Source organism: Chamaea fasciata, unplaced genomic scaffold (assembly GCF_029207755.1).
Source record: "Chamaea fasciata isolate MVZ Bird 193981 ecotype frontalis unplaced genomic scaffold, bChaFas1.0.hap1 SCAF_25, whole genome shotgun sequence".
NCBI lineage: Eukaryota > Metazoa > Chordata > Aves > Passeriformes > Sylviidae > Chamaea > Chamaea fasciata.
Window position 1 is genome coordinate 3,556,644 of NW_027094110.1, and position 17,467 is coordinate 3,574,110.

At 50.5% G+C, this 17,467-nt stretch overlaps 1 protein-coding gene across 6 annotated transcripts in view; it reads left to right on the forward strand.

The window, feature by feature from the left end:
- Window positions 1–17,467, forward strand: part of ANKS1A (ankyrin repeat and sterile alpha motif domain containing 1A) — a 77,365-nt gene that overhangs the window by 40,388 nt on the left and 19,510 nt on the right. For all 6 annotated transcript variants that reach the window (XR_010723823.1, XM_066204163.1, XM_066204159.1 and 3 more), the window contains 2 exons: window positions 10,096–10,162; window positions 14,444–14,550. Coding sequence is in view for 5 of the 6 variants with exons in the window: in XM_066204163.1 (XP_066060260.1) it covers window positions 10,096–10,162; window positions 14,444–14,550 (174 nt within the window). In the remaining variant the exon portion in view is untranslated. The remainder of the gene's footprint in view (window positions 1–10,095; window positions 10,163–14,443; window positions 14,551–17,467) is intronic.

Here is a 17,467-nt window from a genome sequence, read left to right on the forward strand (position 1 = left end):
GTGCCCCTGCACTGGCTGACGCTCAGCTGCCTCTCCAGCCCTGACTCAGAGAGAAAATTATCATCTGGGGAAGAGGGAGGTATTTAGAGATGCTAAGAGCAACGTGAGAATCCATCCCTCAGTCCGTTCTCTGCCTCCCCCTCACTCCCTGCTGGGTCTCAGGGTTGCCAAATAGATACTTTCCTCTGCAGCTGCTTGGGCTGGAGAGGCTTCACTGTTAATTGCCCAGGTCAGTTGTACCATGGCTTAGGGAAAGGCTCTGCAGCGGAAGGTTCTTTGGAAGGGCTGGATAATTCCCTGTGCTTTTATCTGAGCTGTTTGCAGCAGACACTGAAAGGGCAGAAGCCTTTGGCACGACTGCATTGGTTGCAGAGGTCAAGTGCTGGGCTGCCTGCGCTGCCTCTGCTTCCTCTGCTCAGATGAACCCTCGGAGCTGCTTCCTCCTGCCTGTAAACAAATCCCTCATTTCCCCTGAGGCAGCCGGACAAGCCCCGGGAGAGGAATCTGCTTTTCCTTCCTCTCATGTTTAGGTGAGGAAATCAGAGAAAGAATGTGAAAAATTCACGTCGGTCTGCAGCGGGGCAGGTCTCACTTTTAAAAAAGTCTGGCTGGTCATAATAGCAACAGTGAGATTTAAACATGAATGTGATTCTGTGGTTGTGTATTGAATTAGTTCCCTGGATGGGATGATGCAGCTGCTCAGAATTGGATGCAACTTGCAGCCTCTGCATTTACCAGGGCAGTATAAACCTTGTTGAGCCGCCCCTGTTAGCAGTGGTTTGGCTTTCCCCTCTGTGCTGAGGGGAAACAATGGCAGATTTATATTATTCTATTAATTTTAATGGCCTTTATGCAAGTGACTAAGGAGGGAAGTGATCCATGGGCAGCTCTCTGTGGCTCCCAGCTCTACCCAAGCTGAGGACTCTGCCTGCTGGCCTGGCCAGCAGTAGGTGTGTCTGTGCAGGGCACAGGGACTTGGGGAGGGGTCTGTGGTGTCCCTGGACAGATGAGATCTGCAGCAGAGCCTGAACTGACCCTGCTCTGGGCTGTGGTGGCTGACTGGGGACAGCAGAAAATCTGCTGCTTGTAAGCAAAGGGTCATGTCCTTGCCCTGGCCGAGCACTGCCAATGCCCTTTGTTGGAAGTGGAAGGTGATGCTGGCTTTGCCAAAAGGGTGGGATGGGGAAGGAATGATTCACTTGGCAAAACTCATCCCTGTTGCCAGTTGCAGCTCCCCTGCTCCAAGGACTTGGCCCAGAGTGTTGCTTTGTGCTCTGTGCTGTCCAGGAGCCCGTTCAGCCCGTGTCCCATCTGCTCCTGACCCCTGCTCCTTGCTGGGAGTGGGAATGCACACATTGTGCCTCTGCAGCTACTGTCAGGTGGGACTTCTGTGTGAGCAAGGCAGAGAAACTCTTACATCGAACGTCCACATATGGCCTGGGGAGGTGAGGACTGAGAATGCTCAGTCCTGCTCAGTGGGAGCAGGGTGGGGGCAAGGAGGCATGTCAGGGGGTAGAGCTCTCAGCAGAAATATTTGGATGCTTCCAAACCTGTCTGAGGGCTGCAGTGGTGGATTTGGTTTTCATCGTTGGCTCATGAATATTGAGCAGACAGGGATGAGTGGGGCAGCAGCAGCTCACAGGGGGTTTGGTACAGAACAACCTGTATTTGCACCTCTGAGGGAGGGGCTCAGGCCCCCAGCCCCACTGCCAGTCCCCTCTTCAGGGCAGATTAATCTGCTTCTGCTCTGCCTTCCTGCTCTGCCTTCCTGCTCTGTAGAGCAGCTCCAGACCTGCCCTCCAGCCTGGGTTCATGCTCCAGGCTCCGAGCAGGGATGTCTGCAGTCAAGGCCTGGGGCTGCTTTCCTGCCTTTTAGGTGCTGGTAAGAAAAACGATCTGTTAAATGATCAGGGCAAAGAGCAAGGAAGGCTGCTGGGAATTAGCCTCAGACCTGGCTCCTGACATCCCTTAACGTCCCCTGACATCCTCCACTTCCAACTGCCTGCTATCAAGTCATCTGTTCCAATGCTGAGTTTGAATTCTGGTGATTCCTGTATCTATCTCACAAAATGAGGTTGTAGTTCTGTGTTTTGGCTTAAGTCTTTATAGGAAGAGATTAAATGTCCTCAAAAAAAAAATATATAGGGAACTGAATAAAACACGCATGTTACTTTAGGTTTTTTTTTAGAAAAAAAAGGAGGTGCACAGTCCACCACTTTTTCTTTTTTTTTTTTTTTCCAAGTGAATTAGTAGAAGAACTAATGAATATTCTGTAGCTAATTATGGCACTGGACATTCATCTCCGATGACTAACTGTGGTGATGCTCCATGTCTCCTGCAAAAGGAATGCTTTGCATCTGCAGTAACCTTGGATGTGGTGTTTCACCAGTTCCTGACCCGTTTTGGGGCTGTTGATGTCCCCTAAGGATGGATGCCAGGAGCAGATGGCACATCTGTGGTGCCTTCCACCTCAGGCTTGGAGCAGGGAAGCAACTTGATGGAGGTTGTGGCTGCTGTGGGTGGGTGCCTTTAAACCTTGTCTGGACTGTTGGGTGCTGCAGTACCCTGTGGAATCAGTGTCTTAATTACAGGCTTACTGTGGAGGATTAACAACATTTGCATCGAAATGTGAAACTTTCTGGAAAGCTTTTGATGCAAAACCTGCCACTGCCTTAAAACACCCAGGAGTTGAAATTCAGAGCTGCCAGCCAGCACCGTTGAAAGAAAATGCAAATATTCCCCTTGTTACTCAGGAAGAGCTGCTGGTTTTGTGCCTGGTGAAATTGCATGGTGTAAAAGCTCAGGGTCAGCTTCTGCCTCCCAAAATGTTTCGTTTATTCTCTTGGTTCAGGTGTTCAGATCTCAGCTTGCCCTGGGTTTGGCTGGTGGGACCAGGCAGGGTGGCTTGAATTGTCCCTGGGTGTCCCCTGTCTCAAGCTGACCCTCGCCCTCAGCTCACATTCCAGTTTCCCCTTTGCCTGAAATAGCTGTGATTCATTTTTGTCTAGGGCAGAAGCAGCAGTGGGGTCAGTATTCTTGGTCTTGATTTCTGCTAAACAAGAAGTATGGACATCAGGGTCTTAATCTGCTTAATTATTGGGCTGATTATTCTATTGTCTCCAGATCCCAATGTTTCCTCCTGTTTTTCCTGTGCTAAGGTCAGGAATTCTTACATCACCCCTCATGTCCAATCTCTTCCCCTTGCCCCCAGTGGTGAGATTTCCTCCAGCCTGATGAACTTTTTGAAGTGAAAGCTTTTGTGTTTCCACCATTTTTAAATCTGCTGCGAAGGCCCAGCCTGTTGAAATTGTGAGCCAATGTGGAACGAAGCCAATCCAAGGCAGTGTAAGACAATTTACTGGTTTTACAGGAAAATCAGTGTGCTGAAAGGCAAATGTAAAGACCAGGCGTGCTTTGTTCCAGCAGCAAGGCTTGGACACAACAGGGGTGATATTTGCCAGCACAGCGGCTCCGTCCACCTCTGTGTGTGTTTCTGGGAGCTTCTCAAGTGTGTGAACTCAATATTTGTGAATCAGAAGCTTTTTTGATTCTTGTGTGAATGATTCGTGCTCTGACGGATGTTTTGGTTATGTAACAGCCTTGTGATCATTGGCGTTTTGGGGACATTTTTGTTTTTCAGGAACAGAAATGTCCGGCCGCAGTGTCCTTACTAAATCCAGTCCTTCATTATGTTCTTTTCCGCTTTACGTCGCATCTTCCAGCACTTCTGAAGCTTTTATTTGAAAAAAAGTCTTTAAATCTCTCTCTCCAGCCTGGAGCAACTTCACTGCTCTGTCCCACAGACTGCAGCCAGCCTTGCTTGAGGGCCTTATGTTGCTTTGGGGTTTGTGTTAGGATGCAAGAATATGGAAAGACTGAATTGATTCAGTGCTTTCGGGGGGTTTGCCTTTTTTGTCGTGACTCAGAGTAGCCTTGTCCAGTTGTTTCCCTGCTGTGGGCAGATGTGCTGCTGCATTTGGCCATTCTGTTTATCGTGTCAGTGTTGGATTTTAATGTTTGTCAAAACAACATTGATCTTTGGAGGGCTGATCTGCAGATCCATCACACACTGTTGTGAAATTCAAGTTTATACCATAAGTTCCTTTTGGTACGTGTTTGGATTTGTAACTTTGGGATTTGTACAAAAACACAGGCTGGAGAGTGGCGTGAAGCAACAGGCCCTGGTCCCCATCCAAATGAATTTCTCAGAGACCATATTAAGCCAGAAAATGTGTTTGCTCGCCTTTATCACTGGCGAGCAGTTGCAGAACGATTTGAAATAAATTCAGCAAGTCTCCATGCTCTGTGGAAGGCTGCTGGGGGACAATGGAGCACGGCAACTCTGGATTCGAGTGCTCAAATGTGCCGTGAACAACTGGCTGGTGCAGTTTAGCTTTGAATTAATAAATGGAGCATTATGTTTTCCAGGCCTCTGGTGTTTGTTATGCTGACTTCATACAGGCTGGTGTCTTTTGGAGGCACGGAATATATTGAGCAGTGAAATATGAGCCGTGTGCTCCATGGGATGGCAATGGGAGAACAGGAGCTGAAGCATCATAAACTGAACCAGAAGTGGTTTATGGGCTGTCACCAACCTAGAACTGAGATTCATGGCCCAAATCCAAATTTTTCAGGCCTGTACCTGTATTAAGGAGTCAGCAGGTATCATCCCAGATCCCACTCTTGCTCCATCCCTTTCAGACATGCTGATGGATGCTGCAATCCTGCCGTTCTTCTTCTCCAGGATATATCCCAGCTGAGTCTGAGCAGCCTCCTTTCCTCCTTCAGGGATGCAGTATCAGTCAGCAATGTGGGGTTTGCTGTGGTATTGGTCCAGAATGGAAGTGTCAGTGATTCTGTGCTGCCCCAACATCATCTGTAAACCTCCCGTGCCCATGGTTCTCCCCTGGAGCTCAGAGCTGACCTGCTGGTCTCTGATGGGGCTGCTCACATCATCACTGGGGGGTTTGTTGTGCTCAGGGGCTGCTGACATCATCACTGGGAGATTTGATGTGCTCAAAGGGGTTTGAAACTGTAGAAGCAGCTTGTTTGGTTTTTTTTAATATATTCAGAAACCAAATCTGCCCCATTCCCCAGCTGTTAAAGCTTGGAAATAATGAAGTCTTAACTCCTGACACTCTCCTGGAATTGCAGAAATTTAAAAGAGTGATAACCTTTCCACCCAACTTTGTAAGTAGCTTTCGAGACTGAGCTCTGCTGCTGGAGCAGCTCTTGTCTGCTGAGCCTGAGCCCCGGGCAGGTTTGTACAATAGGTTATGAACCCTCAGTAATAAGGATTTATAATGGGAATCCTGCTATATTCTTAATTATACTCCTGCTGCAGGGTGTCATTATAGTGCACTAATGCCCTCCATATGGCAGATAGCGTGTGCTTGGTTCTGTGTGGTTTTATTTAATTACAGACCTTTATTTGAGTAACTTTGCTGCTCAGAGTCTTGAGGCCTGTGCAGGTGCACTGCAGGTCCTCTTCCTGGTGCTCAGGAATCACTGGTGATTTTTAAGCTGCCAGTTTGGGAAGGGATCACACAGGAAGCAGAAGACATTGACCCACAACCTGGCGCAGGTTGTCCAGAGAAGCTGTGGCTGCCCCATCCCTGGAATTGTCCAAGGCCAGGCTGGACCGGGCTTGGAGCAACCTGGGATAGTGGAAGGTGCCTCTGCCCATGGCAGTGAGTGGAGCTGGATGAGCTTTAAGGTCCTTTCCAACCCGAACTGTTTGAGAATTCTTTGATTTTAGTTCTCTCTGGGTGACCTTGCTGTGTCCTTGGCAGTCTCTGATGCTGCGTGCAGAGACTGAGAACAAACTTCTGCATTTGCATTGACGGTGACTGTACAGTGAGGTTTTATGAAGCCCCTTTCAGAAAGCTCCAGGAGCATCAAGATGCCTCCAAGGGTGTCACCCTGACAGAGTGATGGTCAATCTGATGCTGTCCAAAGGAGGCTCCTTCCCTGTGTGTGGGCAGAGAGCCCCTTTGTGTGAAGCTCTTTATTCTGGGGACTAAAGCACTGGGGCTGGTCTAATGGCCCTCAATGGATTTATTGGCTTCAAACTTCAGCAGTGGCTTGGGGAGGGAAAGGTGGAGAGATCAGAATGGACACCATGGCTTGGCTTCCATCAGGGCAGGGTGTGGAACAGGGCTGGCTGTGGAGCAGAGCCTCTGTGGGACACTGTGTGCCCTCGGGGACAGGGGTGTCACTGTAGGGTCACTGCCCCCTACACAGGTGTGTGACCTGTCCATCTCTGGGTCCCTGCTGCTCCTGCAGGCTGAGATCAGAGAAGAGGAGCCATCCTGCATCCTGTCTGTGTAAGAAGCCATTGGCTGCTCCTGCCACGAGCACTAGGAGGTGGGGAATTACTGTGCAGGACTCTGGTGTGGAAACTCTCCTGTCCTGCAGCAGGACAGACCTCAGCATGCCATGAGGCTGGCTTGGCCTTGCTGGATGTCTGCAAACAAATGGTTCTTCCTCTGTTAGCAGAACTCTGCTCAGGATAGTTTGTTTTGAGTCAGGTTCTGTTTTGGAGTCCCTGGCCAGTTGCTATGTTCCCATGGCCGCCTGCCTGGAACAGCTCGCCGGGCCCCGGCCGGACTCTCTGCCGCACCCAGCTCCTTTTTTTGGGGCATTTGTATCTTTCACCAAATGTAGGCAAACGTGAAAATACATCCAGGAGCTCCAATGCTGGTAACTGCTCCACAGCTCCTTCCAGCACATTCCTGCTATGGGGTTAATGAGGGACACTCTCCCGTCCTTGCAGCCTTTCCTTCTCCCAGAGTACTTGAGCTGTGCGGGAGTTTTTCCTTCCCTGGTGGGGTTTGAGGACTCATTGGCTCACCCTCACTGTCCCAGCATGGAGCCAGCTGCCCCTCTCCAGCAGGGATAACAGATATGGTTGTATTCATTTAGAAGGCGGAAGCGTTTTGTGGTTTTATTTCCGTGGCTGTAAAACAAATAAACCATAAAATCCCCACCCCAAACCGACCCCACAGCACAACCAGAGATGGGCACTTGGTGCTTCAGTGGAAAAATACAGGTTAAGCCAAAACAAATCGGTACTGAGTGTTCAGGCCACAACTAAGTCTGATCTGCAGCGCTATATTTAAACATGGTATTTTTGTATTTTAATAATTAACCAGTGGGAAAGAACAGCCTAAAAAACTGTAGCGTAGGCTATTTTCAAGGTACCTTCTCTTCAGCCCCATGTCCATGCTGGAGTGCAGCTGAGGAAAGGCTGCAGAGGAAAGGGATAATCTAAAGCAATGGTTCCCTCTCCAGGCTTGTCCTTCCCCTCACTCTTCTCCTTGCAGCCTGCTAACAGTTAAATCAAGCTGCTCAGCCATAAACCCATGTTTGAGGTGGTGTGTGAGTCTGTTTGAGGTGTTTGCTTTTTGTGGAGAGCCGAGGGCAGGGCAGGATTTCCCTCTGCATTAATGGTAGTAGCTGGGACTGTGCGTAGCTGTGACCAGCACTTGGCAGAGGAGGGCTGTGAAAGGTAATCCTCTGCCACGTGATTGTTTAATTTCCATTCAGTTTTATATAGCACAAGGCAATTCCCTGCTTTTGAGGAAAAGGTCGTGGGTGTTTCTGTGCTTCAGAGGCACCTGCAAGTCCTCAAGGCAGAGTTGGGACTGCAGAGCTGGCAGTGCTGGGGGCTGAGCCTGGACAGCATCAAGTCTCTCTCAGATTAGGAGAGGACAACACGAAGGAAACAAAGGAACTTGGCCTCAGAGTTAATGCACAATTTGAATCCAGCTAGAGATTCCCAGATGAGGTACCAGAGCAGCTCCAGCTCAGAGGTGTACCTTGTCCTGATGCTGATGGACACCAACCTGCAAAGTTTAATGTCCTTAAACTTCTGGAGCTTGAACTGAGTTGACCTCAAGACCCAAATTGTGCAGCAATCGCTCAGGGTTGTGGCAGCATCCCAGAAATCCTCTGCAGCTTGGGCTTAATGCCTGTCCATGGAAGGGAGTAGAACAGCCAGTGCCAGGGCCCTTGGTGTTAGCTGGGAATGGGGCTGGTTCTGCACCATCCCTGTATTTCCCTCCAGTCCTGCATGGCCATAATGGTACTTAAGGGCTCTGTGAAATTTGAAGGTTTTGCTTGAGAGTATTTGCTGCTTTGGGGGTCAAAACCATCTGCCTTGGTGGTTCTTGTTGGAATGAATCCATCAGGCCTCAGGTGTCTTCCAGCAAAGGTCACATGAATGTCCTGGCTCTATCCGGGGGCCAAGGAGCAAAGAATGCTTTTGCCTTAGGACCGGATCCATGTGTCCACTGTCTCCAAACACCTCCTAACTGGATTTTTTTTTAGATCATCCTTCCCTCTTCTGCTGTATGTGTTGGGATTCTGATTGTTTTCCCAGGCTGATTTTCAAATCTCCGTGTAAATGGGCATTAACTGTGTTTCAAGCCCAGTAGAGGTACTCATCCTCATGGTTTTCCAGGGGCAGAGGATCTACATCCTTAATAGCTCTGTTACAGCTCACAGGACTGCCCGGTCCCTGGCGAGATTTAACGCTGCCAATGCAGTGCCCACTGCTCCCTGCAGAAGGAGGGACTTCCTGAGGATCTGCCTTGGCAGGAGCCTTTAAGGGATTGTTTTGTTTCCCCAAAACCCCTCTCTGGTGGAGCTCAGCTCCAAGTTAGCCCTGAGTGTGCGTAGCACACTGCCTCGTGCAGCATCCCCAGGAGTTCCCCCCACCAGTGGGGTCGCTGGGGACTTGTGCAGCTGCACCAAACACAGCATCACACTGGGAGCCAGGCAGGGCAGAGGCAGCCAGGGGTGAAGTCCAGGGAAACTTGGACTCCTTCCCCAAATATGTCCTTAAATGACCAGGAGAAAAAAACTTGAGTAAGAGTTGAGGTTTATTCCCCCACTCTGTGGTCAGTCACTTTGCATTCAGCAGCAGCCACTCAGAAGTGCCTCAAAGGGGTGTTTGCTTGGGAGATTTCCTTTTGGGACTCTTACTGGAGGCACTTTTTTTTTCCTTTTTCCTTTTTTCTTTTTTTTTTTTTTTTTAATTTTCTGCTCAGTTATAGACTGGTAAGCAACCAGCCCTGAGCCTCTCGGGTGTGTTGCTCTTTGGGAAACAGGGGGGGTTCAGTGCTGAGAGTATTGAAGTGTCTGAACTGACCAGATGAGCTGCAGTTTGTCAGGTCTTACCTCTTACAAACTAACCTGGGAATTGTCAGTTCTCCCTCTGCGCCACTGCACTGGAAACTGCAATTTACAAATTCTGCTTAAGAATTGCTTGAGAAGTTTCTCTTCTCATTTAAGGAAGTCTCCTTTAGGTTCACTGGGAATTGCAACCTGCATTCATTTATTCTTTTGTGTGTGTGGCAAATGCAGCCATTTCTGTGCAGCTCTTAAGTGTACTCAGACCCATTCCGGCAGAGTTTGTACCTTTTCTTCCTCATTGCCTGAGGTTTGCCTGGAGCTGTAGACTGTGAATGGCTTTCTCAGAGATGGAGTTGTCTCCTGCTCCCTCTCCCGGGTCCTTCAGGCATTTGCCCCGTGATGCTGCTATCCCAAACAATCTTTGGAAGCACCTGCTCTGGTGGGAGCATAGCTCCATGCATAGGATTGGGAAATACGGTGGTTTAAAAAAATGAATCAAGCCCAAACAAAAATGCCCAACAAAACAGAGTGTAGGGAAGCCAAGCCCCCAGTCTCCTTGGTGGGAAGGGGTGGGTGACAGCATTGCTGCAGCTTCACTGCTGGTGTAGGGGGCTGTGTGCTCCTACAGGGTGAGTGAGGAGTTTGGGGCTCCTTCCTTACCCCCAGGCTGTGCTCCAGAGGGGTGGTTTTGTTGAAGTTTTTTATTTCCAGGTACTGACAAGTTGTGGAAGCAAAGGCTCTGCAGAGCCTCAACCTCTACATATCCATTCTGAGCCATCCATTCCAACAAAGACCTACCCAGGCAAAATGTTCAGGGTACCTCTTCTGGTTCAGAGATACCTTAACATCCTCTCCTGAATTTCTTCAGCTGTCACGTGGGAGGTGAAACCCTGGGCTGCTTTTACCTTTTCCTGATGCTTTATGAATAATGCAACACGTGCTTTTTTTTATTTCCAGATTGAAAAGATCATGAGTTCCATCGGAGAAGGCATTGACTTTTCCCAGGAGCAGCACAGGATCTCAGGTAGTGTACCCAGCATGTGTCTGTCTGTCCTGGCTGTGCTCTGCACACAAACAAGGTGCTGGCTCCTGTGTGTGGATGTCTTTAACCTGCTTTGGCTCTGGGAGGGAGAGGAATGCTCTGGCACAGGAGGAGCAAACCTGGGTTCCCACATCATGCTCAATGCTGCTGCCAGCAATTTTAATTCTACGCTCCTTGAGAAGATTCCTTTAATTTTACAGAATGCAGCTGCAGGATTTTCCTCCCAGCTCTTTCCATGAGGGCAGCAGCTGTGCTGAGCAGGGCTGGATGGTGCCAGTGTGGGTGCCATGGTGGCTGTGCCCTTTGCATGTGGTTAGTCTGCCAGGTGCCTCAGGGAAGGGTGATCCTGGGCATTTCTAAGTGTACCTGCAGGTATTGATACCCACTAAACAAGGCTCTTGGAGGACACTTAAATTTAAATTCCCTTCTCTGCCTTTGAATCATGGGCAAAAGGAGAACTCAAGCTTGCTGGAGAGCTGCCACCACAAGGGATTCTGTCCTTTTAAATCCTTCACCTCCAGACTGCTGCAGCAGAACAGCTCTGACTCCGGGTGGGCAGCAGCTCCTGATGAGATGCTAATGCAGATCCGCACACGCAGCTCACATGGGCTGTGACACAGCTCACCTCATACCCATTTGCCACTCAGGTTTTTGCTTAGGTGAGGAGGAACCCACTGTTCCCAGTGGGAGTTTAGCCTGACTCAGGCTCTGTGTTCCAGGCTCAGGTGGGTTTGCAGAGGAGTTGAAGCTCTGTGTGGGTTTGTGCTCCCTGCTCTGACAGCCCTCCCTGTGCTGGTCCAGGCTGTGATGGATCAATAGCGCCAGGGAAAGGTCTGACATGGAGGGGAGAGGAAGAGCCAGTGCTCCTGCAGAGCTGTGCGGGGACCCTCAGCAAGATGGACACCCTGGAGCAGGTGGGCACAGGAGCTGCCGTGTCCTGGAGCCGGGGGTTTTCCCATGGGCTGTGCTCTGTCACGCTCAGTTTGGGATACCCCGTGTGCAGATCGCTTGCTGGGCACGTTCCCTGTTTGTCCCTCCTTTCCCTGGTGCAGGCAGAGCTCTGCCAGCCCCTTGCTGGGATCTCCCACACATTTGGCTTTTCCTCCACAGGGCTTTGTGGGACTGTTGTACTTGAGGTCATGGTGAATGTGCAGGGAACTGCAGGGAGCTCCCAAAATGCTCTCTCATCCTTTAAATGAGTGAGATTTGAGGATGTTGGGGCTTGTGACCAGCTTGGGGTCTGGAAAGGTGAAATGCCTTGTTGGCAGTCCTTGTGGGGTTATGTGTTTGGAGCTGTACTCTGTACAACTGGCTTGTGTCTGGGTAAGGGCTGGCAAGGCCTTCTTGGAGCTTGGGCAGTCAAGGAACACCACCATTTTAGGAAAACCAAACTCCACCTGCCCTTTTTCTTAGGGGAGTTTGGCTTTGGAATAGACATTTGTGTCTCTCTGCACCAAATATCCACAAGCTGGTGGGGTGCTGTTGGTCCAGCACAGCCCAGACACTGATTTCATCCTCCAGACAAATGCAAGCTTCACACTAAAGATTGTTACTGAAACAGTAACGCCTGAAAGCCCCTCCTGAACCCTGGCAGCCTCTTTCTCTCTGTGCCGTGGGACTTGAGAAGAGCCTTGCAGGAGGCACCACAGCTTTGGGAATGCACTCATCATTCCAGCTCTGCCCACTGGTTCCCTCTCCGCCAGCTGCAGGCCGCTCAAAGGGAGGATTCCCAGAATGTGGAGCATTAAGGGGAAGGATGGAGCTGAGAAATAGGAATTTGTTTCAGTGAGAAGTCGTGATCAGGATCTTGCCAGGGGGCACAAGTACTGCTATTCTTCTGTTCTTGTATCGTACTTGTAGCACACAAATATCAGATGTATTTGGGGCATCCTAGTTTTCAGCCTGGGATGTTTTAGGCATCTGTTCTCTTTTTAAAGGAAACCCCTCCATTCCCTCCCTCCAAATACTTCCCTCTCCTCATTTTGTCATGACTTGAAAGGGTTTTGTAAACAGAGGACCTGCACTTGGTGTCACTGTAGGTTTCCCTTTTAAAAGCTGAAATGTATTTACAGGTGCATGCAAGCCTGAATAGAGTAAGTAATTTTAAAAATTAAATTCAGGAGCTCAGGGGGAGCTGCTGTGGTTTCATTCCCCCTGCCAATCCCCCGACAGCTCCCAGGAATGCTGTGGTAGGCAGCAGGCACTTCCTCACCTCTCTCTTGATAAATTAATTCTGAGCCAGCCACAAATCACTTGGATCTGTCGAAGCAGACCTGTGACATCATTTTTTAAAACCCCCAAGCCATGTTGTCCATCATCGAGTAAATATTGAGGAGTCAGTGATTTCCACTGGAGAGTTACGGAGCTGCTGCCTCCCTCCCGGCGGGTGGGAGCACTGGGAGGGGGGAGAGGATGAGGAGAGAAGGGAGGGACAGCGTGGAGCGTGGGGCTCGCGGCTCAGACAAAGCCGCCGCAGCCGCCGCCGGCGGAGCTCAGGGACCGGCGGGGGAAAGGATGGAGGGGAGGATGGAGAGCTGGCCAGCGGGAGCTTCTGGCACACAGTCCAGGCTTAGCTGCTGCCCCGGAGCATGGGCTGGCTCAGGGGAGGGAGGCAGAAGCCTTTTGTGATCTCGGCGTCGCCGCGTGCGCTGGAAGGACTGGCCGGCGCTCCCACGCACCGGCACAGGAGCAACCCCCGGGACCAGACAGCAGGAATTACCCCAGGAATCTGCAGATGACACCGTGAGCTCTGTGTGTGCAGCCATTGCAGCACAGTGGGGAGGGATGGCTGGAAGGTACCAAACTGCTTCAGCTGACCTGAAGGTTCAAAGGAAGCAAACGGGGGTCTCCTGATCATCCTTTTCTTTGCATCCATGCTGGAAACAGACACGCCAGGGAGCCTGAAAATCTGCCTGTCTTGCATAACAAATTTCCTGATGAAAAGGAGATCTCTGAACTTTTTTTTGGTCATACTTAAGGTCTTGAGCTTTACTAGAGGAGAGTAACAAGTCACTGGACTCATCCCAGGGGTGAGGGAAGGGAGAGCTCATCTGCCAGGGCTTCCATAGGTGTTGGGAGGAATCTCCTTTATCAGAGGCTGAAGGGGAGGTGCCAGGGCATGGCTCGGACTTGAGCTGCTGCAGGAAGAGGAGAGAGTGTGCTTGCATTTGCTTTTCTCCTTTTGCCGTGGCTCGGAAGCAGGGAACCGAAATGCCTCCTTCCTGCAGAGCTGCTCCCTGTCTGAGCGAGGGGCTCGATGCGGCGGCTGCGCTCGGCTGAAGAAAGTGAAGCAAGGGCAAATCCAGGTGCGTGCCCAACACCTGGCAGGACCAGCAGTGTTGGGTGAAAACTGTCCTGGCTGCGCTGTCACAGGTGGGGCTGGGCTCTCTGGGGGCCAGTGTGCTGGAATGCCAAGAGGTCCAGGTAGTGTGCTGGAATGCCAAGTGACCGGATCGCTGGTAGAATGACAGAGCCAGGGCTGTCGGACATGTGCCTGGGGTCCCCATAATACAGTAACGGCGAGACGAAGCCCCTGACATGGTTTGCCTCTCTCAGGACTGCTGGGGAGGAAGAGCACAAGCCCTTCCTCTCCGCTGCTGCAGTCTGTGCTTCCTTTGTCTTGCGTGTCTTCCCGCGGACAGCCACTCTGCCTGGGCTCCTGCTGCTTTCCTGAGCATCCTCCGTGTCCGAGCTGGCTCGGCTGCATGAAGCTGTTTTCTCTCAGGCTGCTCCGTGCTCCCCGCTGAGCCGGGGCGGTGTCCAGAGGTGTGTGGATGAGAGGATGAGCTGCGCTCCCTTCCCTCGCACCTGCGACTGCCTGGGAATGCCTCGGGTAGAAGTTTGCTGCTCTCCTCCCGCCCCCTTCCGCTGAGCCAAGGAGTGAATCCGCATCCCCGTGGGGTTGGGCTTCATGTGCTTGCCTGGCGAGGAACTCAGGAGCTCTGACAGCAGTGCCTGTGATCTCAGCGCCCCAGCAGCGCCTCTGAATCTTTGCCCGGGCGAGGAATTTCTTTTCTGAGTGTGAACTGTGGTACAGATCTGCACCCAGAGCCCACGGAGGCACAGCGAGCTTGTTGTCCATGCTCTGTGCACACAAGAGGAATTGTCTGCCCGCTGATTTGTTGTACTCTGAGCATAATTTTTTGAGTTTCTTTATGGTAATGACTATGATGTGGCAATGCCATCTGTCCTCCTCAGAGTGCCGCTGCTACCGCCTGAACGGTTTCTCCCTGTTCAAGCGGCTGCCGATTCCTCTCTCGTCAGGTTCGCGGATGCTGGAGCAGAGCGTCGGGGAGTGGCTGGAGTCCATCGGCCTGCAGCAGTATGAGAGCAAGCTGCTCCTGAACGGCTTCGACGATGTCCGCTTCCTGGTGAGTGCCCGGGGCTCTGAGGAATGGCTTGGCCAAAGCTTCCCCGTGTTGCCGATGCCCTGCGTGGGTTCTGCCGCCCAGCACGGTGGTGTTGGGGGGTGTAGAAGGTTGGGCAGAAGGAAGAGATGAGGCTTGTGTCGGGTCTTCACATTTAATTCAGGTGTTACTGGTTTTCTCGCTAAAATTTTGATAGGAAAATTGTATTTAATCTGCCCCCTAAATCTTGACTATCCAGTTTACTCCAGAAATGGGAACTGCAATTCACTGGTGTTTTGATGGAACCCCTGAGCTGTCTGTGCTCTGGGCTGTGAAGGAGGCAGCAGACCTCTTGTTGGAACTGTACTTGCTCAGAGCATGCAGGCAGTATGTTAATGAGCTGTACCTAATTGCACTGACACTGTTGGCTCTGAAACCTAATGATGACGACATGGTAATGCTCAGGGTTGAGGGGTTTTAATAACCAGTGTCTAGAAACTTAAAGCAGCACGGTGTAAAAATCCAAGAATTCGTGTGGAATGACGGATGAACTGCAAAGAGGGGAAAATCTTGGTGCTGTAGGAGGGGTTCTCCCTGCATGGCTTACAGAAATGCTTTTGAATGTGGACTCCAAGTTTGGCAAATAACAAAAAAATTGATGTAAACCTTTGGAAAAGTCATTTTGGCTAATGCAGCATCCTGCCTTGGAACGGGAGCAGTGACATCTCTGGTGGTGGGGACAGTGCAGAGGTGACACCAGGAGGATGTGATCTGGGTGAGGGGCTTTGGAAACACTCAGTAGCCATCATTGGTGGGGAGGGTATGAGGGGCAGCTGGAGAGAGACAGGAAGCCAGGAAAGGGTATGGATGGAGGTTCAAGGGAGCACACACCTGAGCAGCATCTGTTGGGCTACTTAAAGACAGGGTGTAATTACACTTTATAAAATGACCTGGCCAGGAGGATAAATATTGTAGGATCTATCCTGCTGTGCTTCCTGGTCTCCACAGCAAGAAGCCAGGTCGTTTGCTTTCCTTTCTCCTGGCAGGGCCAACATTCGCCTCCAGAACTGGGGATTGCTGTGGTTTTCACCCCATGTCCCACCCGGCCAGTCCCAAGCCCCAGTGGACTCTTGGCCACGGATGTGTGAGGGTTCAGCATCCCTGTGTGTGCTGGGGCTGTTTTGAGATGGTACAACAAATTTAAATGAAATAACCTTTAAATGAAATAACCTCCTGGGATTCCCTGCTGATGGATGTGTGATCATTGTGGGGTTGGTGGCTGCTCTCACCCAGCAGTTGCGGATAAAACACCTTTCCCTTGCCTGGCCAGGTGTGATGAACCTCACTCAGCTCAGAACTCCAGTAGCAAAGGTTCCTATTTTTGTCCCTCTGTGTGGTGGTGTTGGGTACGTGGTAGGATTTGCTCTCTTCATGGCTGGACATTTTTCTTTCCTGTCCAGTGTTGGTGGCTGCTCCCAGTGTAGCGGTTGGTTGCTGCTGGATTCAGGGGATGGGACACTCATTTGCTCATTCCTCTCAAATTTAAAAGGTCAAATAGTTTCACCAAGATTTCCTGCAACCCCAAGCTGATTTCCATTTTGCTGCTTATCTCCGTTCTTAGGGAGTTGACCCTGCCACTCGTGCCAACCCTGGCTTTAAATCCATTCATCCCAGCCCTGAGAACTCCAAGCTGATACATCAGCCCAACAGGAAAGCTGAATTATTTAGAATCTTTCCCTCTGTGGTGTTCCTTGCCTTTAGCTTCTGGTGTTGAGGGAACAAAACCTTCAGATAGAGCACAAGTGAGGAACAAGTAGTTAATTTGCTTCTAGTGGTGTTTTTGATGTTCTTGGATGAATTATTAAAACTTCTGTGAACACTGAAGCTGGGCAGAGCAGGGGCTCAGGACACCGAGCTCTGAGTGTTGGGCTGCCCGGTCCTCTTCTTTGCACAACCATTGCCTTATTGGCTGCCCCTTCCCGTCTCTAACAGAGAATATTCCAAACTAAGAGCGTTACTTTCCTGGAATTAAACAGTTTCTATGAAAGGATTAGTCCCTCTTAGGGCCTCACTGTGTTCAGTATTTCAAGGTCCAAAGAACGCCGGGTAATGGTTTGCAAATTGCCAGGTGGGTTATGAGGTTAATTAAGTTTTAGTAGCCCGGACTAGGAAATTGGAGTCCTTTGATATGAAAATACGTGTTTTCTGTGCAGGATTTTGCATTGCATTGCTCCCTGCTCAGAGAGCTGCAGGGTGTTCTGGTGTGCCAGGATGGTCCCTTTGCTCTGGGGTCCTTAGGTGCCTTTTGGGGGCAAATCTGGAGCTTTGCAGGAGAAGAGTGTTCAGTGTTCAGAGATTGTGCAGCTACTGAGCAGGGCAGTGTCCTAAAAGAGTCCTTTAATGACTGAGGAAGATACTCAGCCTGTAGTAGATAGCAACTCAGAGGAGGGTTAAGAACAGTCTAACAAGGAGTGTGTCCCGTCACTGCAGCAGGGACCTGTGAGAGCTGGTGTGTGCAGGCACCAGGATGCTTGATGCTATCCTTCCCTGGAGAACCAGGGTTCAAAGTGCCCTGTTTGCCTCGGGTGTGGGACAGGGCTGTAACAGACACAAACTGGGCGTGCTGGGCTTGCTGGTGCTCTGGTGGCCTGTACTGCAGCCGGGTCTGGTTTCAGGAATTTTTGATTCCCTGGGTATTTTCAGCCGGCTCCTGTGTTAATCCATGCCCCATGTCACAGGAGCCTTTACCCCCAGGTAGGGAAATGATTCATGAACACACTGTGTGTAAAGGGAGTTTGAAAAGGGCTCTGTAAATATATTTGGCTTCTTAATTAGATGTTAATATAGGAAGGCAGAAACATGTGTTGTTTCCAAAAATAATAATTCCGTTATTTTCAGAACTCCAGGAACTGGGGATTAGGGGATTAGCTGTGCTCCGGCC